The sequence below is a fragment of the Zootoca vivipara genome, chromosome Z2, assembly GCF_965207765.1.
Source record: "Zootoca vivipara chromosome Z2, rZooViv2.hap1.1, whole genome shotgun sequence".
Lineage (NCBI taxonomy): Eukaryota > Metazoa > Chordata > Lepidosauria > Squamata > Lacertidae > Zootoca > Zootoca vivipara.
The window spans coordinates 40,033,526-40,058,721 of record NC_142585.1 but is presented as its reverse complement, the minus strand read 5'-3'; the positions used below and the strand labels follow the sequence as shown (position 1 = coordinate 40,058,721).

Here is a 25,196-nt window from a genome sequence, read left to right as displayed (position 1 = left end):
TCCATATTAAAATCTTTCATTGTACCAATACATCCAGCGACTTCCCTCCTTCCCCTTCCAAGGCTCCTTTAATTTAGCCACAACTCCTGCATATTCTTGTAGAGTGGTGCCTCGCTTAACGAATGCCCTGCTTAACGAAATTTCCGCTTAACGAAAGGATTTTTCGAGCGGAGGTTGCCTCACTAGACGAATTCGTTTTATGAAAAATTTGTCTAGCGAATCGCGGTTTCCCATAGGAATGCATTGAAATTCAATTAATGCGTTCCTATGGGCAAAAAAAAATTCAATGCATTCCTATGGGATTCGCTAGACGAATTTTTCGTTATAAGAAAAGACCTGTGGAACGAATTAAATTCGTCTAGCGAGGCACCACTGTATATCCATTTAGTTTGATTTCTCCCCCTTTTTATATCCCTTTTAGATATGTTATACTCAGTCCATTTGGGGGCTAACAAGATCCACGCTGCTGTTGTCGCATATATAAATAGATTTTTCTGACACCTGGGTACCTCCGTCTGAACCATTCCTAACAGGAATGCCTCTGGGTTTGGGGGGAATGTTATTTTAAAATAGAATTTATTTTGTAAGGCAGCACGTAAGTATAATCAACCAGGTGTGGTTTTTCAGCTTGAGGGCCACATTCCCTTCTGAACAACCTTCCAAGTACCACATGACAGTGGTGGGCGGAGCCAGAGGCTAAAATGGGTGGAATAACCACTGTAACTTTTACCTTTGCACAGTTCTATAGCTTCTACATACACCCCGTTGCATCTTCCATCCTGACAAGTAAGAGACAGACTTATCAGAATTCAGTGGCACTTTATAGCCAGGCGAAAGCATGCTGGGCTTGAAGGAGGGCCGATGAAGTGTGTGGCCTGGGAAGAGTTACAAGGGAGAGATAGGGAAGCCCAGAGGGCCACATTCAGTTCCTGGGCTTGAGCAAATAACAACTTTCAAAAGCACCCCACAGCCCCAAATAAGTTGCCAACTCTCAGTAAGCTGCAGAAAATAGAACGGGACCCTTGTCAAGATAATTCTTCAGGGTGATTGAGAGCTTTTGTTGATCATTCTCAAAGAAGAGACATTGAAATCAATATACTTGAGGCTATTAATTTAACTAGATATCCCTTGAAAGACCCCAGTCCAGAGCAGTTTGTAAATATAGGCATGCCCTGCAAAAGGGGGGGGGGATTCCCCTCTAAAAGCTGATGCCACAGCAAAAGCTGCTTTTGAAATGTGTTGTTTCTTTGTGTGTTTATGAGACTCTTCACAAAATAAATTCTCTAGGCACTGTGCAAATAAAAGGGAATAGAGCAGAACAATAAAACCGCTACAATGAAAGCTACAATAAGCTCTAGGGGCAGGTACAAAGCCAGAACAGTAAAATACCATGTGCAGCACAGAACTTAAACAGCCATCAGATACAGAGAAAGGAAAGGAAAGGAAAACGCCAGCCAGCCATGTCACAGGGACTTAAACCAGATCTTAAATGGCCTGGGAGAGCAGCAAATGATAACATGGTACTTCTGAAGATGAGGGTAAAAAATAAAGGGACCCCTGACCATTAGGTCCAGTCGTGACCGACTCTGGGGTTGCGGCGCTCATCTCGCTTTACTGGCCGAGGGAGCCGGCGTACAGCTTCCAGGTCACGTGGCCAGCATGACTAAGCCGCTTCTGGGGAGCCAGAGCAGCGCACAGAAACGCCGTTTACCTTCCCGCTGTAGTGGTACCTATTTATCTACTTGCACTTTGACGTGCTTTCGAACTGCTAGGTTGGCAGGAGCTGGGACCGAGCAAGGGGAGCTCACCCCATCGCGGGGATTTGATAGTTTACACCAAATTGAAGAGTGAAGTGATAGAGGCATTGGAAGGGGAATAGGCCCGATTCATGGAAAGCAAGGCTACCAATGGCTGCAATCCCTGATGGCTATGTTCTGCCTCCGCAGTTGGAGGCATTATGCCTCTCAACACCAGTTGCTGAAAACAGCAGGAGAGGATCAGAGATCCTTTGCAAAGGCATCTGGTTGGGCAGTGTGAGAACAGGATGCTAGTGTAGGTGGGCCACTGGCTCTTCTTATGTTTGTAGACTGTGATCCCACAATCCACTGCTGATCAAAACTGGCTTTAGGTTTGAGGGGGTCTTTGGCAAAGTTCACATTAGTGCCCCTCATCCTCAGGTTGGAGGTTTTCCTGGCATAGCATCACTCCAGAACACTGGGGGGGGGGTGTGCTTTCAGCTGCCTGGCATGGTGGGCCCAAGGCAGGTGTTGGGTCCTGTTTTGGGTCCTGTCAGGGTACTGGGAGCCCAGCAGCTGTCTAAGGGTGCCGGGTGCTGTTCTCAATCAACAGAGGTGGCGATGGTTCTGAATATCAGTTGCAGGAAATAGCAGGAGGGTTGTGTTCTTGCACTCAGGTTGTGTTCGTGGGCTTTCTAGGGGGGATCTCATTACCCATTATGAGAACAGGATGCTGGACTAGAGGAGCCATTGGCCTAATCCAGAAAGTCTCCCGTGTTAATCTGACACCAGACCTGCTCCCAAGCTGTTGACTGCAATTATATTTGCACCAGCCCTCTGAGGTGTTATGCATCTTTATCTTCACGGCTTTAAAGAAAACCCTGAAAAACGTGCAACACATTCTATCAACGCCAAATTGATTTCCTCTCACCCTTGAAAAAAAACCCAGCAAATTAGGGCACCAAATGTTCGAGAGAGGGAGAATATTACGTCAGGCGTACCAATAGAAATGAGAGCAAAAGCCTGTTCAACAAAGGAGCTGGCATCAAATCCAAATTGCAAGCAAGGGCAATTAACAGGGGATCAGTTGTAAAGAAAACCAGGTTGAAACAGAAAGGAATTAGCAGGCTCTGAGAGCTCACTGCCTTCTCCTTTGCAGAGGGAAGGAGAAAACATAGTGTCTGGGGATCAAATAGAAAGTGGGTCAAAAAAAGATCTGGATTTGGGTAGCCCTTTGTGGCCGTAGTTTGGTAGCCCTCTTTACAGCACGAAAGGAAGCAACTTGCAAGTTCACAGTATCAGGAGAGACCCTTCAACAGATAATGAGGCCTTGACTTTGATAAGAAAGATTATAGCATTTCTTGTGGAGCAGTCACGTACCCTCTTAGCAGATTTGCTAAATACGTCATTTCATGAAGTGTATCATTGTGTTCTTCCCAGAACCGCTGTACCTTTTACATGCTGAGATGGTTGCCATAGTGGTCTGGTGGGACTTTGTGCCCAGGACAGTATGATATGTATTTGTCACAATAAGCAAAATTAATTCATGGGATTTGTCTCCACGAAGTGTGCTTGTGGCCACTGACTTTGATAGCTTTAGGCAAATTGTGGATAATTTTGATGGTGGCTGTTAGCCATGATGGCAAGATTGAGCATCTGTGGTCAGAGGCAGGCTATCTTTGAATACCAGAAACTAGGGATATGCAGAAAGGGAGAGTTGTTGCCTTCATACTTGTAGAGGGCATCAAAACAAAACATCCAAAAATGGAGATGTCCCCAGTGCACCATGGAAACAGGTAAATTGTCAGGCCCAGTCCACTTTGATGAAAGACTCTGATCAATATCAGAGTATTGATTGGGAAGGGGGGGGACATACTGCTTTGTTTTCAATCAGTGCATGTCCCATAACTTTCTGCTGAAATCTTACAACTTTGAATACCACAAATATTTTGGTTTATTTTTTGCCCTCCTTTCATTGTGCCATAGGATAGGAGTGCCCCTCTAGATAGCAATAAAGATGGGGGAAGCATTGCACTACAGCCAATAAAGCAGAGTGTTGTGTGGATGGTCCAGTATAAACCCGTGATTAATGTATTATCATTACGTAATTGACATGTTGTTGAATACACCTGTCTGGGGGGGGGGAAACCCAGCCTAGATGTTCCTTATGGCCATCCTTGTGCAGTGGGGGAGTGTTTCTTCACTGTACCATGTAGATAACACATGTGAAACAGGCACTCCATATGGAGGCCGGCATGTAAGTAAATCAGTCTTTACAATCTCATGCCCTCTCACCACCACACACTTTATAAAGGAAGGGGTCATAGCTCACTTGGTGAAGGCAGAATAAATCTCTGGCATTCTAGTTAATGGGATCTGCAGTAGAAGGGTAGTAGAGACAGGGAATCACCTGAGACCCATGACAGTTGCTGCCAGTCATGACTGACTCAATATAAGGTAGATTTATATGTTCACTAGCTGGCCCTGCCACGTGTTGCTGTGGCTTAGTCTGTTAAATGGGTCCTCAGAGTCCCCCTTCAGACTCCTCCCCCCACCCCCCACGGCTCATCCCTGTGATTGGCCCCACCCTGTCCCGATCCATGACCTTTCCCACCCCCTCCTCCCCCCCCATCCCCCACCCAGGGGAGCCCCCACCTCTATTCGGCCTAGTTGTTTGGGTTAGTCTGTTAAATGGGCCCTCAGAGTCCCCCTTCAAACTCCCCTGTAGGCCCCACTGTGGTTTAATCTGTTAAATGGGCCATCAGAGTCCCCCTTTTGACTCCTCCCCTCACCACCCCCAGGCTCATCCCTGTGATCGGCCCTACCCTGTCCCTGTCCCTTCCCGCCCCCTCCTCCCCCCACCCCACCCCCCACCCAGGGGAGCCCCCACTTCTATTTGTCCTAGTCTTCAAACCTCTACTTGGCCTAGTCTGCAAATGCGAGCCGAGCTGCTGTGGAGTGGGAAGCTTTCCTACCTGCAGTACTAGTGTAGCCGCCACTAGAGGCTGCTGTTGTGCAAGGTCTCCTGATTCTATTTACCAGCATGCACTTTTGGGTGAGTTGTGTGTTCTGAAATACAGGGTTTTGGGGGTTTTACTTTGCGTAGGTGTAACATCTGTCTTAGTAAATTTTATAAGATTAATCTCACAGTAGCATGGGACATTGTGTGCAAATTTGAACGCTATCGGTCAAGCGGTTTCGGCGAAAAGTGGAAACACACCCACATGCCCTTTTTACATTTTTAGATATATATAAATTCTCTGTGTTGGTCAGAGACCTTAATAAAGATTTGTATGTTCTCTCTCCCCGCCCCCCTCTCTCTCTCATGTCTTTTTTTTTTAAGGCACTCAAACTCAAAACCATTGTGAGAGGCGATGCCCCAGCTATTCTGGCTTCCACAAGCCTCTGTAAAAAGGAGGTGAGTGAATGGTTAAAAGGTAAATCTTTGGGGGAGAATAGGTGAGTTGGCTCAAGAGCCTGGTATAGTTTCTGATTGCTGTGGATAATAGGTTTGTGCTTAGAAGCAAACCATAGTGTAAAATAGATAGAGATTTTTAAAAATATGTAAACATGCATGATTTAGACAGGTCACAGAAGTTACATTTTATTTTCATTTATATTATTCTTAGCATGGGGTACACCCAGCCTTCGTGTTTCTTTTTTTTATCCTCAGCTAACTGCGGGATTTCTGCTTCTGCAAGGGATGCAAAACAACCTCTTGAACTCACCTCTGTAGATCAGTATGTTGTGACTCTGGTGCAGGCTTCCCCAAACTTCGGCCCTCCAGATGTTTTGGACTACAATTCCCATCATCCCTGACCACTGGTCCTGTTAGCTAGGGATCATGGGAGTTGTAGGCCAAAACATCTGGAGGGCCGCAGTTTGGGGATGCCTGCTCTAGTGCTTAGCACCCTTCCCTATTATGCTCACCAGTTCATGGTTCTCTTGTTCCACAGCCCTGGGAGTCCCAGTGCTTCTGCAGCAATTTCCCTCATGATGTTGTCTGCGCAGATTCCTGGGGCCAGTCATTGCTCATCTCTACAGATGTTGGTGTCTTCCTCTTAGATGGTTGGTGGATGACCCTGTGGTTGTTAGTTCATGTGCTGACCTGGTTGCCTTACATTCCCCTACCCCCAATTGATTACTGTAATGTGGCTTATGTAGGGCTTCCTTCATATCTGGCCTGAAAGCTGCTAGTGAGGCCAGACTCCTCACGGGAGCAGGCTGCTGGTTACATGTGACCACTCTGCTGAGAGGGCTGCACTGGTTTGTCAATTTGCCACCAAGCCAGGTTAATTCACAGAGCCCTAAATCACTTTGGCCCAAAGTATTAATGACTGTCTGATCCCTTATGCTCCACCTCCATCGCTGAGATCTTCTGTTGAGGCACTTCTGGTGGTTCTCCACGCCCCTGACACTCACTTTGCCCTTGCAGGGCATTGAGCCTTTAACTTTGGCAGGCTCTGCCCTGTGGAGCAGCCTGCCAGCAGAAGTTTAGCAAGAATAATCTCTGCCTCTTTTTAGATGGCACGTACAATGGTGCCATTTAGAAAGGCCTTTGAAATCTGAGTATTATTGTAACCAGCCAATATATATGATTTCCTCCTTGATGTTTAATAGATTACTGTATTTTATTTTTCTGTTAGAAGCTGCCCAGAGTGGCTGGGGAAACCCAGCCAGATGGGCGGGGTATAAATAATGTATTATTATTATTATTATTATTATTATTATTATTATTATTATTATTATTGATGTTTTGATCTGAGCCTTGACACAGAGTCTCTTGAATTTTTCCTTCCAGATGGGCAGCCTCCCATCCCAGTGTTTGATAAAACTTTACAGATCAAACAGATGCATGTATTGGAAACTTTGGACCTTCTCATTACTAGAGCAGACAAAGGTAAGGCACATAAGCCTGTCTGGGAGGAAATGTCATTTCCCTGGGCAAGCTTGTGATAGAAGCATAACTGCTTCGCTGGAGGTATTTCAGCTTAGGCTGGATCTTCCAGGATCCTGCATTTATTTTGTAGGATATTGTGTCTACTGCTTTAACCTTCTGTAAGCCCAAGATGCAAAACTACATCTTGTGTCCAATCTCTGGATGCTGGGATTTGTTGAAGAAAGATGGCTGGATGGAATGTCCTGGATTGCCTGGGACTGTGGCCCTGCAGTAGATAACAAAACAAACCATGACTGCCTTTGGTGCATGGCACTTCAGAAACATCCCACAGCCTCCCTCCTTTTAGCTGTCTCCTACCTTTCATTACTCAAGAGGGCTGGCTCTTCCATCTTCACCCTGTGGGTGCATTCTGCACACCAGCCTTCAGTTATTATATTTTTATTTTATTTTATCTTTTATTTTTATTTGTGTGTGTGTGTGTGTGTGTGTGTGTGTGTGTGTGTACACACATTCCTCCCAAAAAAATTAAGCTAAAAAATCAATGATCAATGTTAAAAACAAGGATGTTGTTGTTTAGTCGTTTAGTCGTGTCCGACTCTTCGTGACCCCATGGACCATAGCATGCCAGGCCCCCCTGTCTTCCACTGCCTCCCGCAGTTTGGTCAAACTCAAAAACAAGGATAGAACAACCTAAAATATACAAGTGTTTTGTCTGATTTATTTTTTATCCCTTAGCATCAGGTGTTCAGCAGTAGACTGCTTCTGAAATTGGAAGTTCCATAAATCCAGCATAGCCAGCCATTGCAGGTAGATCTCTCTTACAGGATCTGCCCCAGCTATCTTGATTTTGACTACCAGGGGATATTCCCTACACCACATACCAGATTAGTATGGTGTTTTTTAAAGAAAGAAACATTTGTCCCTGTAACATGTCTATTTGTGTGTCTCCCACCTGACAGGGAAGGACGCCCGCCTCCTCGTCTTCCGGCTGAGTGCTGTACGGAAAGGCATGGAATGCAAGCAAGCCAGAAGCAAGTGTGACTGCCGAGAGAACAAACTGGAGAAAACGAAAGGTGCTTATGGCAGGGGGTGGAGGAGCTTTTACAGCCTAGGGACTATCTTCCCTTCTGGTAATCTCCTGGGGGCCACATGCTGGAGGCAAAAGGAGGTGCACTTTTCCTTTGCACAGCAGGGTAGTTTCTTCATGCACCCCCCCCCATTCTATTCCCCGCGCAGCCGAGGAGTTCGAGTTCAGGGACACATTCCAACCTGATTAAAACATTCATTGAGGGTATGAAGCAGTGCTGGAGAGGGATGTGGCCTGCGGAGAGTATGATAGTAGTGCTGAGATCAGGCAGTGGGTCCCAGCCAGCCAGCCAGCCAGCCAACGAACCAACCAACCAGCTGAACGATGCTTTAAGGCAGGCATGTCACACCTGCGGCCCTCCAGATGTTTTGACCTACAACTCCCATGATCCCTAGCTAGCAGGACCAGTGGTTGGGGAAGATGGGAATTGTAGTCCAAAACATCTGGAGGGCCGCAGGTTTGACATGCCTGCTTTAAGGGATCACAAGGTTGTGAACATGTGAAACTGCCTTATCTTGAAGTCATCTGGCCTACTATTCTTGGCGGCTTTCTAGTGTTGGTGGCTTCCCCATCCTTGACATCCTCTTTATATGGGGAATCTGGGGATTTGAACCTGGGAATGTGTTGTCTGTAGGCGGAGTATGTGCTCTTATCATTGACTTAGGTGCCTGTCCTTGCATTACAGAGTTTTCCTGTAAGAACACCCCTGCATTAAAGCAGGTTGATTTCAGGTGTCAGGGGACAGCAGCACAGCTTAAGCCAATAGTTTTGGGTAGGTGAATGAATGGAAACTACAAACTGAATTTCTTCCCCCTCCTCAGTCTCTAGTCAAGCTCAAGTCCCGCACTGACCACAGCATAGCACTGAGTCTCTGGGGAAGGGCCATAGGTCAGTGGTGCAGAGTTTGTTCTGTACGAAGAAGGTCCCAGGTTCAATCCCTGGCAACTCCAGTAGGGCTGGGAGAGGCCCTTTCCTGGAATCCTGGACCACAGCTGCCAGTCAGCAAAGACAGTGCTGGTCTAAATGGTCCAATAGTCTGACTCAGTATAAGGCAGTTTCCTATTTCAATGCAGCTGGGCAGTGATGCCTTCTGTTCCTTTGCAAGAAACAGCTAGATGTGGTGGTGCTAAAACATCATGATCCACTGTGGTCAGTTTGCAGCTCTTCTCTCCCATCCTTCTGAGCCAGGCTTTCCTTTGGGACATTTCTCAGAGCTGTGCTTGAGACACACACACCCTCAACTGAACCTTTTTTGCCCAGGCTGCCATCTGTATGCCATCAACACCCACCACAGCAACGAGCTACGGATCGTCGCATGCATCCGGAACAAGCTGCTTCTCATCACCAGGAAGTTCAAGCAGTGGGAGGGTCTGAACAGTGGCCTCCCGTTGTCGCCTCAGTCAGAGTCCCCAGTTGAAGAATTCCAGTACATCCGGGTAGGTTTGAGGTAAAGCACCGGCAAACTACCACCGTCCACACATGCCTTCTCCTCCTTGGGTGCCTGGCAGAAAACTGTAAGCTGCCCTTTTAAGCTTAGGAGCTGATCCAGTCTTCCTGATCTTTAAAAATCCTTCAGAGGCGCCATGGGGCCCACGATCAAGAGGGGAAACTTTGGCCTAACTCCCACCATCCCTGAGCACATCAGCACCTGGAGGGCCACAGATTTCCCCACCCTTGCCATAAAAGCAGCAACAGTTTAAAATTATAGGGCAGTGGGAGGAAGGGGTCACCAAGCCTTTTGAACCAATGGGTGCATTTGGAATGCTGAGAAAGTTCCTTGGGCGCCAGTCACTCAACGGGTTGCTGTGGCATAAGGGCTACCATATCTTTACAAAAAACGCAGAAAAAGAGTACCCTAAAATGGTGCAGGCACACACACACACACACACACACACACACACACACACACACTATTCAGCCATCCCATCAATGGAAAAAGGCACCTACAATAGCCACCACCATGCTCACCCACAGAGAGAGAAGTTTTTCACACCTCAGTTCAGGTTTTAGGGGGTGTTCAATGTAGGAGAGGCCAAGCCAATGCAAACAGGAACTGAGTAAGGAGAACAAGCAGCCCTCCATCTATTGCAGATTTTTGAGGGAATATTCACCAGGACCTCTCACAGACACCAGAATAGCTTGGAATAGCCAAGTTTTCAAGGCCCATTTGAACCTAACCAGAGAGGGCACCAGACACACATCCACATTGACAGGGCATGATAGGGTACAGAGGCCTCATTTCTAGGGCCTACCAACTTGATGGATCTTAATAGCAGGTCTGTGGGCAAAGCCTCCATGGCTGATCTGTGCATTCATATCAGCCTTTATCATGCTCTTCTAACTTTAGTTACCTTTTTATTAACTAAAATGTTTAAAATGCAAATGATTTATTTATTGTGGAAGGTTCTGCCATCTCTGTTGTTGTATTGGTCACCCTTTTCTGTACCTGAGATCCTCAAGAAGTCTGAATTTGGTGTCCTGCATCTCTATTCATGCACACACCATAGCTGCCAAGTTTTCCCTTTTCTCGCAAGGAAGCCTATTCAGCATAAGGGGAAATCCCTGTAAAAAAGGGATAACTTGGCAGCTATGGCACACACACAATACCTCTAATGCAGCATTGTTTGGGGATTGCAGGAGATCTGCTTGTCTGACCCCCCTGTTGTCATGGCATTGGTGGACGGGCCCACAGGCGAAAATGACAACCTGATTTGCGTCGCCTACCGGCACCAGTTTGACTTGATCAATGAGAGCACGGGCGAATCCTACAGATTGCACCACGTTGACTCGAGCAGGGTAAGTTCATTGGGTGTCCCTCATTTCCTTCGAAAGGGTCTCAGCCTCCCCACCCGCAAGGGGACAATGACAATAAAGATAACTTATATCTTAAAAAAATGCAGTTGATCTCAGGATCAGGGGCATCTCCTGCACTACACCTAATGTCTACTGTCAACCTGATTCAGTTGATTAAAAAGGCAATCCTAGGTGATGAATCAGTCAAAATGAAATACTTTTGTCCTGTTACTTCCTATGAATTTTTTTTTTAACCGTCACTGGGAAATCACTGGGATTTCTAAACATGCTTAACTTGGGCTGGGTCATGCCCCCTGTGCTAGAAAACAAAAATGTATAATTACAGAAGCAGCACTTCTTCAGTTGTTTACTTAGGCTTTGAATTAGAAGTGTATGTAAAACAATTAGATTAAATTACAGACTAGATGTAGGTGCCAGAATTTAGAAACATTTGGTGGGGGGGGGGACTTCTCCTTTTCCTCCTGATACAAAACCGCTGAATTGTTCTCACAGAGTTCATAGGAAGCTCAGCCTCCAGCCTGCCCACTACCCTTGCCCGTTATCATTGCAGGTTAATTTTGTTGCAGCTATTGATGTGTACGAAGATGGAGAAGCTGGCCTGCTTTTGTGCTATAACTGTAAGTACTGTTAACTCGCTCTGTCCAGGGAGACGGTCTGGGGTCTGTCTATGGTTCCGTCTTGCATCAGTGCAGAACAGACATTTAAGGAGTAAAAGACTTGCTTCGCACAGGAGAAGGCAGTGAGGTAGAATAGGGACTGCTAGAGCTTAAGAGATGGCAGGTGGCGCTGTGGGTTAAACCAGTGGTCTTCAACCCCCGGGCCACGGACCGGTAGCGGTCCGTGGATCAATTGGTACCGGGCCGCCTAAGGATCATTAAATACAATTAAATTAAAATTATTAAATCAAAACAATCTAAATAAAATATAAACAATAAACGCCCCCCCCCAGCGGGCCACAGTAAAATTATCAAACGTTGACTGGTCCGCGGTGATAAAAAGGTTGGGGAGAACTGGGTTAAACCACAGAGTCTAGGGCTTGGTGATCAGAAGGTCGGCGGTTCGAATCCCTGCAACGGGGTGAGCTCCCGTTGCTCGGTCCCAGCTCCTGCCCACCTAGCAGTTCGAAAGCACATCAAAGTGCAAGTAGATAAATAGGGACCGCTCCGGCGGGAAGGTAAACGGCGTTTCCGTGCGCTGCCCTGGTTCGCCAGAAGCAGCTTTGTCATGCTGGCCACATGACCCGGAAGCTGTCTGCGGACAAACGCCGGCTCCCTCGGCCTATAGAGCGAAATGAGCGCCGCAACCCCAGAGTCGGACACGACTGGACCTGATGGTCAGGGGCCCCAGGGGCCCCAGGGGCACCTTTAGAGCTGAAGAGAAACACCCTCTGCTGGCAGTCAGGAGACGGATGGTGGTTGGTGTGTTTTCGTGCATGTGCTTGTGGGTGCACTTGAAAGCAGGGAGGCATACCTGTGGAAATCAGAGGATGTTATTGAGATGATGTGACTTCAAGAATTTGCTTACTTTCCTCCCATTCCTTTATTCCTTTTGCATAATTATGAACCTGCAGGCAGGGATTCTCTCATCTTTGATGTAAAACATAAAACAGTTGGAAAATGTTAGGTGCTTTATAAATCATATTATCATATTTTATTTTATATTATACAAATAATATTATTTATGTTACTATCATTTATAAAGTAGTACAGTGGTACCTCGGTTTAAGTACTTAGTTGGTTCTGGGGTGCTATTCGCTCCCCGAAAAGTACTTAAACCGACCACCGATAGCGCGTGTGTGCGAAGCGCCGCTAGATCTGTGCATGCGTGGACCGCGCAGATCGCTTCTGCGCATGCGCGTGTGGCAGAACCCGGAAGTAAACACTCTGGGTCCGCAGAGTACTCAAACCGCAGCAGACTTAAACCGAGGTATGACTGTAATAATAGTTGTTGTTGTATTCAACTAAGTTCTAATAAGAGTACCTTAATTATGTTCTTGGATATAGCCCAATCATAACCATCATCAATTTCATAGAATTGCAGGATCATAAAGTTGGAAGGGATCCCAAGGGTCATCTAGTCCAACCCACGGCAATGCAGGAATCTCAACTAATACACCCATGACAGATGGTCATCTTGCCATAGGATTGCCCCCATAGGCATGGAAAGTGTTTCTTCTCTTGCACATATGCCTCACAATATACGTCCACTGCACATTAATGATTGATAAATAATTTAATATAATGTATAGGATAGGATAAGTTGTTAAGATAATAAAACAGTTATACAATTTTAATAGAATAAGGATAACAGGAAACAGTTTGTTTGGAAAGGGGCAGAAGTTAGAGAAGAGAAAGACAGACTTGCTTTCCTGCTGGTTACACATGCTCTTTGCATAGGCAGCACCTGGTGGTGGATGGGCAGCTGACAGGTGCATCAAAACAGCTGCCAGAAGTCAAAGTAAGTCTGGATTGATGCACTGGGCAGCCGTTAAGCCTTCTCTTCTCCATTAGCCTTATCCAAAACAAGGAGGGGCTCAAGTGGTTTGATAGTAGAATGCAGTAGATGGCCAGCCTCCAAGTCTTGCCCTCTCTTTTCCACTAGAATAGGCAAATGAGCCCACACATAGCGGCAGTGGTGAAAATAAAGTCTATGCAGCTTGACTTGAAGGCAGGAAGACAAGGAATCTGGAAAGGTTTCTTCCTTCTGGCCACTTTGGCCATCACCCCACTTGCCAGTCCTCTGATTCTGGGTGAAGCTGGCAGAAGCTGGCTTGAGCAAAAATCTCAGTTTCTTGTCAATTTGTCTTATTGGCAAAGCAAAGCTAGGAACCTGGATGAGCAAAAGCACTTGCATATGTGGACAAAGCAGAAGAGCAAGGAGAAAGCAAGCGCCAAACTTCCATTTCATAGAACTGTAGAGTCAAAAGGGAGCCTCCTGGCCCACCACCCCCTGGGACAGACTGTTCCACAGTGAAACGGCTGTTACCTTTAGGAAGATTCTCCTCACGTTTAGCCAAAATCTGCATTCCTGCCATTTCTGTCTTCTATGCAGTGCTTTTTTTTCTGGGGGTACGCATACCCCTAAACATTTTGAGAATCTAAGTCTGGCCTCATTGAGGGGCAGTATTTCAATATGAGTAGGAAAATGAGAGTACCTCAAAACATTTTTAGGGGGGGGAAAGCACTGCTTCTATGTATTTGAAAACAGCTCTCCTCTCTCCCATGTTGAAGGTTGCCAACTCCACTGGTGATTATTTGTGCCTTTGGCATCGACCAGATGCTCAAGCATAGAGTAGCTGAGGCCTTTCCCAGCGAAATGGTGAGGCTGCAACAGGAGAAAGCTTCACTCCTTCTAATTTCTGTGTTCCTGGCTGGAGCAGGGCCAGTGACATTGCTTGGCTGCCTTGTTTTTCTACATTTGGTGTCAAGCTCCATGTTTCTTTATTTGCTTGAAGTTAACAGGGGTCTCTTGTTACAGATGTCTGCTATTACCGCAAAGTGTGTCCCTTCAATGGGGGCTCGCCTTTGGTCCAGCCATCAGCATCTGACTTCCACTTCAGCTGGAACCAGGTTCCTTATGCCATTGGTAAGAAGAGCCAGTTGCCCCCCCCCTTCCCAATAAGTCTCTGCTGTTGTGTGAAGCCATTGTAATGTGGAGGGACAGCCTCTATGGGCAAGCAGAGGGAGGGAGGAGGACGATGCGGTGGGAGGAAGAGAGAAAAGGGGGGTAGTCAGCAGGGAATGTGGCCCTCAACAAAAAAAAGGTTGTCCATCCTTTGCCTGCCTTAATTGTTTTGATCACATTATGCCCCTGTGTAACACAGCGACACCCATTAGTTTCCTGTCTGCTCCTGGATCCAGCACACAAATGCCTTCTTCTGACTTCAGAGCCTGCCATTGCCCTGACCCATATCTCCTCCCTTATCCCTGCCCTTTGCTCCACCACTCTCAACTCTCCAAAGCTCTCCTGCTCCTAAAAATGACTCCACCTTTCCCTCTCTTTCTGCTACTTCTTCTGCCTGAAGCACCTGCACAATACCTTCCTCTCTCCCTTCAAATCCCTCTGGCCTCAAAACCCACATTTTCTGGGAAGCCTTTGGCACAGCCCCATCAGCTTCACCCCCTCCTGAAAACAGAGCTTTAGTACGTGCAACTGAGCAGACCTGAAGAGTCTTCTTCCCCTCTCCATTGCCTCTGTCTTCCTCCCCTTAGTTAAATTTTAGGGGCAGGAATCTGTTTTTTGTTGTTGTTGGACTTTGATGGTGCTATAGGTAAGTCAGTAATAATGTGGTAAAGGCTCATTGTATGTCAGGAAAACTTCAGAGCTTCATGATGCTTAGGATTGACAACGTATCACAGAAGTCCATCATATATGATGTTGCATTTATTTCTTCATTAAATTCTTTTGTCTCCCCCTGCAGTTTGTGCTTTCCCCTATATTTTGGCCTTCACCACCGATTCCATTGAGATCCGATTAGTGGTGAATGGGAACCTCGTCCACACAGCTGTGGTCCCTGCGCTTCAGCTGGTGGCATCAAGGGTAAGGCAGTGATATAAGAAATCTGGTTACCTGTGCAAAATTCCCCTTCTTCTAGACATGCTTCTTCTAGACCAGGCATCCCCAAACTTTGGCCCTCCAGATGTTTTGGCCTATAACCCCCATGATCCCTAGCTAACAGGACCAGTGGTCGGGGAAGATGGGAATTGTAGTCCAAAACATCTGGAGGGCCGAAGTTTGGGGATGCCTGTTCTAGACTACAAAGGCAGAATCATAGAATTGTAGAGTTGGAAGGGACCCTGTGTTTCATATTAAGACTGCATCATTTAACCCATAAGCCCACTAAACAAGCAGGACATGCAACAAAACTTTACTGCGTGATTTTCCTGTTCAGGCTGCTGGCCACCTGGCCTGCCCTTTCCCATGATACACCATTCCATCCCGTTCCCACTCCCACTCACTTTTCTGGGTTTTCTCCCTAACTGCCAAACAGCATTCTGTGCTCACTGAGTACCCTCTGTCCCCATTGGCCGATTTTGCCCTCATTGCTGCCCAAGGTATCCCTCCCCGAACAAACATACAAACCTAGGGGTTTCCTTTTCATGGGTGCCATTGGAGATGTTTGTGGGCACACGGGTACCACGGTGACAACCCATAGCTTTAGATAAGTCCATTTTGCTAACACAGCCTCTTTCTCCTTCCAGTCAGATATCTACTTCAGAGCCGTAACGGCAGTGAGCGAGCCATCCAATGGTAGTTCCAAGGAGACTAATTCACCTAGTACCCCTCAGACACCATCAGTCAATGAAATCCCTGTTTTCTCTCCTTCCGCAGCAGAAGGTAAGGAAGGGGCTAAGGCCAACTGAGAATTTGTTGCTTCTGTAGTATGTTCAGCTAAAGCATCATTCTTCAACCTTTTCGGGCTTGAAACTGTCCTTTTATCCCAAATCTGCACAATGTCAGACTTAGGGAGATAGGAAGACATATTTTTCCATTCCGTGTTCATTGCATGCAGTGCTGCTTCCGTTCCACTGCAGTCATCTTCCACCTAACCTGGAGTTATTTGCCTTGCTATCATCTGTGGTGAAATTAACTGATTTGTGTGATTCACTAATTAAATGTGTAAAATGTGTTTTTTTTTCAACTAAGCCAATTCAGATGCATAGATGTTACATGTTTTATTTATTTGTTTTATTTCTGTTTAGCTACTGCTGTTTTTAACCATATTGTAAATACCTGTTTTTTAAAACTAGTTTTTAAATGGATAATCTTAATGTTTTATTTTAATTTTTTGTAAACTGCTTAGAGGTTTTGCTTTGTTTTACATTCAAGTGGTATATAAATTTTGTTAAATGAATAAATCTGGCAGAAGAGTGCTAACTTCATATAAAATCGGTTGGTCTTTTTAAGGGAGAATAGGATCAATTGAAGAAGGATTAGGTGAATTAAGAAAATTGAAATGTGGATCTAATTAATGGAGTCATTTGTTTTACTTATAGGTTATAGAAAACAATGAACGGAAAACAATGAAAGGAAAAAATAGTGTTAGATATTATAGTAGATCAAATGTTATGTTACATAGAAGATTCTTAATCCTTTTTGTAGAATACTTTAAGAAATGTAATTTGAAATACTGTTCAAAGGGGGAAGGGTTTAATTTATATTTATGCTTCAGTCAATATTACTTTTGTAATACAATGTGGTATGGAAAAAATGACAAATTAGAAAAATAATAAAAATGATGAATCAATAAGGCATGCCTGGAGGATGTGGACTATTTAAACCCCTTCCAGTCGGGTTTTAGGCTCCACCATGCGACTGAAAATGCCTTGGACATGCTGGTTGATGATCTCTGGTGGGCTAGGGACAGAGGTGAAAGCTGTTTCCTGGTTCTGCTGGATCTCTCAGCAGCTTTTGTTACCGTCAACCACAGTATCCTCCAGTACCATCTAGGAGGGTTGGGGGCAGTGGTTTCGCTCCTTCCTCCTGGGTTGTGTCTAGAAAGTAGTGGTGGGGGATTAATGTTCGGACCCCTGGGCACTCACTTGTGGGGTGATCCAGGGCTTCAAACTCTCCCCCATTCTTTTTAACATCTATATGAAACTGCTGGGTTTGGGCTGGGTGTTCACCAGTAAGCGAATTATACACAGCTCTTCCTTTCTTTTAATTCAGAACCAGTGAAGGTGGTGAACATCCTGTGTAGGTGTCTGTAGACGGTTGGGGGGGTAGATGGCAGTCAACAGATTGAGGTTGAATCCCAACAAAAGAGAAGTACTGTTTCTGGGGGACAGGGGGCGGGCAGGTGGGAGGGACTCCCTGGTCCTGAATGGAGTAACTGTGCCCCTAAAGGACTCACAGCTGTCCATGGAGGCACAGGCCAAGGGCATCAGTGTCCAGGGCATCTGTCTGCCAGCTCCATCTAGTACACCAGCTTGGACCCTACCTGCCCGCACACTGTCTTGCCAGATTGGTGCATACTCTGGTTATCTCCCGCTTGGACTACTGCAATGTGCTGTATGTGGAGCTACCTTTGAAGGTGGATTCAGAAACTACAGTTAATCCAGAATGCAGCTTCCAGACTGGTTACTGGGAGCTGCCACCAGGACCATATAACACCGGTCCTAAAAGAGCTACATTGGCTCCCAGTACATTTCCTAGCACAAATCAAAGTTTTGGTGCTGACCTTTAAATCCCTAAACAGCTTTGGTCCTGTATACCTGAAGGAGCGTCTCTGCTCCCATCGTTCTGCCTGGACACTGAGATCCATCTCTGAGGGCCTTCTGGCAGTTCCCTATTGTGAGAAGTGAGGTTACAGGGAAACAGGGCACACGGGTATGGCCTTCTCAGTAGTTGCACCCTCCCTTGGAACACCCTCCCCATCAGATGGCAAGGAAACAAACAATTATCTGACTTTCGGAAGACATCTGAAGGCAGCCCAAATAGGGAAGTTTTTAATGTGTAATGTTTTACTGTGGTTTTATAATTTGCTGGAAGCCACCCAGAGTGGCTTGGGCAACCCAGTCAGATGGGCAGCATATAAATAATAAATGATTGTTATTATTATAAGGAGGGTAAAAGAGGTTTTTGTGGACCGCCATCTCACCCGCAAGCTTGCTTATAGTCACCTCCTGCTCCACGACCCTCCTCCTCCTTGTCACTTCAGGTGAAGCTCTGTGCAAAAACATCTACAAGATCCCCCTGAGCAACCTGGTCGGCAGGAGCATCGAACGCCCACTCAAGTCCCCCCTGGTCCCCAAAGTCATCACCACCCCGACGTCGGCCAGCAGCACCTCCATCCCTGTCGCTCCTTCCCTCTCTTTGTCGCGCATAGAGATCAAAGAAATCGCAACCCGGACACGCAAAGAATTACTTGGTAAAGTAATAGGGCCATCCATGGGCGTAGGCAGCAAGGGATCAGCAGGATATTTGGATGTAGCCATGATCTATGTTGGAATTGTAATGGGTGAAAATGCAACACCCTGGTGCTGGAGTTCATTGTACTATTAGGAACGTTGCTTGCCCCCTTTCCTCCAGCTTTCTTACTCTTTAAGTCAAGATGCTATTGACTGACACTGCAGGTATTGATCTCTCACTCAGGCTCGCTTGAATCTCTTGACTGTGGCATGGGCTAGTCTGCTTGTCTGTTCAGGGGCTTGCAGATTTCAGCAGAATATGGTAGACAAGCCCTCCCCAAACCCCGTGGTTGTCAGGAATCTGACCTCAAACTGTGTGCCTCTGCATTGTGAGATCAAGGACAATCTCCTCCTCTTTGGTGGGGATTGTTGCTCTGCCACCCTTCCAGCTCCAAATTTGGAGCTTGTAATTTGTAACTAAGTTGCCAAGGCATTTAAAGAGTCTTAGCCCCCTTGGCACCCCAAATGGCGAATCTCAGCCTCTCTCATCAGCTTAGATCTGGAGAGGAGGGCAGTGATCTCCCCTGTCATTGACCAACAAAGCTCAGTGCACTATGGCAGTGGTCCAAGCTGGAGAGGAAAGCCAAGAGACTTCTTATCACCCTTTGCCAAAGGCAGCAAAAGGCTCACTACAGTGATGACAGCAAGACGATTTATAGATTCCCCAGTCTGTTGTTGTATTACACTTACCAGTGATCACCTCAGAGGCCCTTTTGGGGATCTGAACAGCCAGGTGGAATTAGTCATTGACAAATGAAACAATTCCATTGCCTTTACTCTGAGAATTCAGAAGCATTCCTTTCTTCATCATCCAGGTCTCCTAGACGGCCATGGTCCCAAGTCGGAGGGGGGAGAAAAGAAGAAGAAAATCCCCCAGAAACAGTCAGACCCCAAGCCAGGAACAGTACGGTCAACAAGTAGTGACAGGTAACGTATAGAAAGGTGCAATTCTTTGAGGGGCAGAAGCAGCACTATGCACAAGTCCATATTCTCATTGCATCTGCAGCCCCTAAACTGCCTTTTAGGTCAGAATCATGTTCCGTACTCCCGATTGAATGCCTTCTTTTCATTCTTTGTAAAACCTGCCAGCAGCAAAGGGTGGGAGGCTTCTAATCACCACCGCCCCCATCCAAGGTCTTAATCCAAATCACACATAGCTAGGGCTGCATAAAGGAGAACTCTCCAGCTGCTTGAAGCAGTATGCTTTTGGACACGAGTTGCTGGGAATCGTAACTGGTGGAGAGTGCTGTTCTGCTTTTGGTCCCTCTAGGGCATCTGGTTGGCCATTGTGAGAACAGGATACTAGACTTGGTGGTCCTTTGGCCTGATTCAGGAGGGCTCTTCTTACCTTACATGTGCTACAAAATGTAGTTAAGACCACCAAGAGGATTAGGAAAATTCATGGAGGATAAGGCTATCAATGCCTACTAGCCACAATGGCTATGTTAGCCCTCCTCTGTCTGAGGCAGTCTGCCAGTTGCTGGGAACTGTAAAGGGGGGGGGAGTGCCATCACAAAGTGGCTTCTGCGGGCAGCAAAAAAAAAAAAAAGTGCCGTATTCAGTGCCAGTAAGTACTGTCATGCATACAAGGATCCCAGGTTGAGTGTTTACTTAAAGCATTTCCCCCCAGTTCTTCAGAGATCAGCTTCCTCTTCCTTAGGTTTAAAAGACATGACATCAAAGGGAAAAGGGATGGGGAGGGTGGAGGGAGGGAAGCAATTCACCTCCCGTACTTAGCTGCGGGTTGGTTTAACCCTTTGTCAGTCCTCCCAATTTTTTAAAATCTCAAATCCATGTTGCACTAATCTCACATGACATCACTTCTCCAAGTTACTATATGTCTAACACAGGGTGACCCAACTTTTCATAGCAGGTGAACCACAAGAGTACTTTAACATGGAACCCACAGGCCACACACTGCCTTGTCGTAGGGTGTGTGTGAGAGAGAGAAAGAGCAAGGCCAAAATCTGACACACACTCAGCAGGGAAGGTGCTAATTGGGCTTTGGGAAGGAGGTGAGAGAGCTCTAGGATCCTGTCAGAGCCCTCATGCCTGCTTCTCTGGCTTTGGGAAGGCAACATGTGGGCTGTGGGAGGTGTCAAATGTTGAACTGCCCTGGTCTAGTATATGGGAGGAGCTGTATATGGTAGGAGAGAATAAACATTTGATCTGATGTGATCACAGGTTATGGATTTGGGGGAGGGTGTGAGGGGGGGTTGAATTGTTCTTGCTTGATTTCTGCCTTCCTCTCCACAGGCTCGTTGCATGCTCTTTCGAAAGCACTTCTGAAGAGCGCCACTTCTCCACCAGTTCAGACCCCGACACCACTACACGGGATGAGAGCCCCCAGTCCAGCAGCCCCTTTCAGCTTGGGGCTTCCTTCGACGAAGACATAATTGACTTGAAGTGAAGACAATCTGGACACAGCACTTGCACACCTTCCCTGACTCCCCCACCCCCCCATTTGTTATGACTCTCTAAACAGTATAGAAACATCACACTACACTTTCTGATAATTCTGGAATACAGAATGTATACATAGGCAATTGAGATCTAGAATGCCCAATATTTCCAGCTTATTCAGATGGAAAGGGCAGGTGGGACGTAGCATATTTTATTTTTCTTGGTTGAATATTAGGGCACTCACCCCATTACAGGAATCTCAGCTGGTGGAGCAGATGCGTTTTAATCAGTTAATTGATTAAAGTGTATATGACTTAAATATTAGTTTTCAATTTAAAAAGGCTGTCCACATTTGGGGGAATCGGACAGCTTGCTATAAACTCCACAGTGACAGAAAGCTGGGAGATCCTCCTACCCCCCTCCCCAACACACTTTGTAGGAACATAGGGAGCCGCCGTATACCAGTTAAACCATTGGTCTATCTAGCTCAGTATCGTCTGCACTGAATAGCAGCAACTCTCCAGGGTTTCAGACTATGGTCATCCCAAATCCTACCTGGAGATGCCATTGAGTAGACCTGGCGCTTTCTGCAGGCAAAGCAGATTCTCCACCACTGAGCTACGGCTCTTCCGTAAGCCAGCAGGCTGTCCTGCAATAGGAACTTTGGCTGGGGGCACAAGTGGCCTCGGAGGAGGACCCACATCTCCTGCAAGAGGCGAGAGGGTGACATTTCCCCTTCTCGGTTTGTTGCAACAGCTTTATAAGTGGGAAGGAGATGGCCAAGGAGGGAAAAGCTCCACTCTCTCTCACATTGCTAAAGGGCTAGGAATGAGGAAGAGGGAAAGTTGGGTGCTGTACATCCCACTTCCCCAAAGCAGGATTTAGCTTCCAGGCTCCCCAGCTCCTCTTTTTCTCAAAGAGAAGCTCTCCGCCCTTCCTCTTCGTTCATCATGCTGCCCAGGAAGACTCACAAACAGCATCATCCCTCCATTTCTGAATGGTGCATCCATATGTCACAGCAGGCACCATCTCAGAATAGGCCCTCCCACCCACCCATGTGAAGGGGGTGGCCCTTCTATGCCCATCTGCAATTTTTAAGAAGTACTTAAATTAAAAATTATTAATTTAACAAAAAATAAAATCTGTTGCCCGGTTAGACTTTTTAATCAGTTCAATCTACTGTGATTAAACAGTGATCCTTATCTCTTCAGACTAGCATAGCAGGTATAGCCAGGGAAGGTTGTAGTGTTTTATATAACATCTTAAACCATTAATTTGCTCTGGTTCCCTCCCCGCACCCACTTGGCAATCTGGATACTTTATTTGGAGCAGCTGACAACAGATGTGAATGGCAAAACTCTTCCTCACATTCACAGCAAAAAAAAAAGGTTGGGATGATCAGACTGCAAATAAATTCTGTGCCCTCCAAAAGTATACTGTAAATCAGGCACCCCCAAACTTTGGCCCTCCAGATGTTTGGGACTACAATTCCCATCTTCCCCGACCACTGGTCCTGTTAGCTAGGGATCATGGGAGTTGTAGGCCAAAACATCTGGAGGGCTGCAGTTTGGGGGTGCCTGCTGTAAATGTTTTGAGTGAGCAGGCAACCCTCATCCTGGTCACAGGACTATTGACACATTTGCTGATTATCTAGAATGATTATCCACAGACACCAGGTAAGAGCTGCATTCCTGGGGTGTGGGGGATGCATTGAAGAGGAAACACTGCTCCAGGGCAGCATTTACACTCCTGCTTCTGCTGAATAGACTTTGGGGGGCATTTGTATTTCCAAAACCTGCCAAACCTCTTTAACAGGGAAAAGATTTATGTGCTTGCTGCATGGGAAGGGAAATCTCTCTCTCTCTCTCTCTCTCTCTCTCTCTCTCTCTCTCTCTCTCTCTCTCTCTCTCTCTCTCTCTCTCTCTCTCTCTCTCTCTCCCTCCCTCCCTCCCTTTCAGAAATCTCAGAGACAACGACCTGTCTTCCCTCTCACATTCCCCTTAGCTGTCCACATACTGCTGTTTTCTGAGAAGAAAATGGAAGTTGGATATAGAAAGAGCTGGTGCAGCATGGGAAAGACCCCTTGATGATAGTTCTCCGTCTGCAGAGTAGATGGTCCTGACACATGGGAGGTGTTGAACCCCAAAGGCCTTTGCCCCTCACTTACCTGCTCTTGATTCATTTTCTTCTTTTTATAAAGTTGCAGACACTGATTTATACAACTTCACACAAATCAACTTAAACTACCTGTCCTGCGAAGGATCCCATCTTGCTTCCATGGGGGGTGGGGTGGGGGAGCGGAGTCTTTCTTATGTACGTATGTATTTATTTATTTTCCTGCTGCTCTTAAAGCAACTGATCAATAAACGAAGCAATACTTTTAATTGACAATGCGCTTAGAAAAAGGACAGAATGGCTTGCCTTTGCCACAAAGCAGGGATTTTATGGCATGGCAATATGTGAGAGAGATTTCAGCTTGCCATGTGATAGAATGGTTAACTTTTCATTTTTAAAGAAAAACAGGTTTCTTGCAGGGCTTTTTTTTTAATGGCAAAGGGCATGTGTCTGCTTTGGGACTGGAAGTGGGTGGGTCTAGAAAGTGGTACTAGCAGGGCAGAGGAGTGAGATTCAGCTTGGTTCCTGCTTACAGATCTCGAAGTTGCACCTTCCGTTCTCCTACCTCCTTTGCCCACCAATATTCCATGAGTCCAGTCCCTCTGTCCCCTCTATTGCACAATTGCCTTATAGTATTTGCTAGTAGAACAGAGCACTTAATCCATCCTTGGTGAGATGCCTGTAACAATTAAAACAGTTCAACATTGTGCCCATTACACACAGGAGCCATGGCATCTACTGAAGGTGACAACATAGCTGTATAGCCTGCTCAAGTGTGTTCAGAAGCTGCATGACTTAACTTTTCAACTTGATGCTAGTGGACTGAGCCCTTAGCAAGGGAAAACCTTGCAGTTGCTGTTCAAATGAGATGGGGTGGGCAGGACCTCAAGGAACGCAATGTCATGTGTGTGCCCCCCATCCAAGCATCATAGCGCTTTGTGCATATTGACAGCCAGTCCCATTGTCAGTAGCAAATAAGATTGGTCACCTGTCACCTGTCACCTGTCTGAGCCTGACTAACAGACCTGCTGAGTCACAGATTCAGCACAATCCCTTCACTCAGAGCTCACTCACAGTAGGAAACTCATGATGGCTTAAGACAGGGGTCCCCAAACTAAGGCCCGGGGGCCGGATGCGGCCCAATTGCCTTCTCAATCCGGCCCCAGGTCGGTCTGGGAATCAGCATGTTTTTACATGAGTAGAATGTGTCCTTTTATTTAAAATGCATCTCTGGGTTATTTGTGGGGCCTGCCTGGTGTTTTTACATGAGTAGAATGTGTCCTTTTATTTAAAATGCATCTCTGGGTTATTTGTGGGGCATAGGAATTCGTTCATATTTTTTTTCAAAATATAGTCCGGCCCCCTACCAGGTCTGAGGGACAGTGGACCGGCCCCCTGCTGAAAAAGTTTGCTGACCCCTGGCTTAAGAACTGCGTGAGTGAAGAAGCCACACCTTTTACTGGCAGAAGGAGGCAGGGTGTCTCTTACCTAGAAGCTCTTAACTTGAGCTGACATGTGGATGACTCCTCCCTCCGCACATACAAGGGAGGAGAGTTAGGCAGAGCCTTGGACAGATTTGTGGAATCCCTACCAACAGAAGTGCTGTACATCTGAGTAGTTAGAGCACATACTGTAACTTTGCATGTGAAAGCACCCACCTTTTCTTAAATGAAAACAAAAGGCACTGGGAAACTTTAGGTGTTGGGGAACCTTTGGCCCTCTAGATGTCTTTGAACTACAGCTCTCATCAGCCCCAGCCAGTGTGGCCAGTGATCAGGGATGATGGAAGTTATAGTCCGTCAACAGCCGGAGGGCCAAAAATTCCCACCTCCTGCCTTAGACCTTGTTGGGCCCTTGATGGAGGAACTGAGAGTCTGGCTTGATGCCTCTGCTTAAATGAAGTCATTTTTTCCTATTTCCCTCCTTTGCCATTGTAGGCTACATCCTTGTCTCATTTCCAATTAGACTTTTTGTTTTTTGTTCCTGCACAAGAAATTTTAACTTGGGAGTTGGCACCACATCAAGTAGGTTCATGTCAACATCAAAGCGGCATCATCCCTTTCCAGCACCCTCATTCATCTTCCCACTGGCAATTCTGATCTCTCTAGTGCAAGCCCTGCATGCAAATGCACCACAGGGAATGCCCTCACTGCAGAGTGGATTTCATCCCAGCAGCAGCATTTGTTACAGATCAGAGCAGGGTAGGAAGGCACTACATCAGCTACGTGTTC

At 46.4% G+C, this 25,196-nt stretch overlaps 1 protein-coding gene across 3 annotated transcripts in view; it reads left to right on the top strand.

The window, feature by feature from the left end:
• Positions 1-21,169, top strand: part of GARNL3 (GTPase activating Rap/RanGAP domain like 3) — a 98,736-nt gene extending 77,567 nt beyond the window's left edge. For all 3 annotated transcript variants that reach the window (XM_035113396.3, XM_035113398.3, XM_035113397.3), the window contains 13 exons: positions 5,080-5,154; positions 5,693-5,804; positions 6,538-6,636; positions 7,596-7,709; positions 8,984-9,159; positions 10,361-10,519; positions 11,088-11,154; positions 14,015-14,122; positions 14,958-15,076; positions 15,739-15,874; positions 18,198-18,407; positions 19,263-19,374; positions 20,704-21,169. In XM_035113396.3, coding sequence (XP_034969287.1) covers positions 5,080-5,154; positions 5,693-5,804; positions 6,538-6,636; positions 7,596-7,709; positions 8,984-9,159; positions 10,361-10,519; positions 11,088-11,154; positions 14,015-14,122; positions 14,958-15,076; positions 15,739-15,874; positions 18,198-18,407; positions 19,263-19,374; positions 20,704-20,857 — 1,641 coding nt within the window. In that variant the 3' untranslated portion in view covers positions 20,858-21,169. The remainder of the gene's footprint in view (positions 1-5,079; positions 5,155-5,692; positions 5,805-6,537; positions 6,637-7,595; positions 7,710-8,983; positions 9,160-10,360; positions 10,520-11,087; positions 11,155-14,014; positions 14,123-14,957; positions 15,077-15,738; positions 15,875-18,197; positions 18,408-19,262; positions 19,375-20,703) is intronic.
• Positions 21,170-25,196: the final 4,027 nt, after the last annotated feature.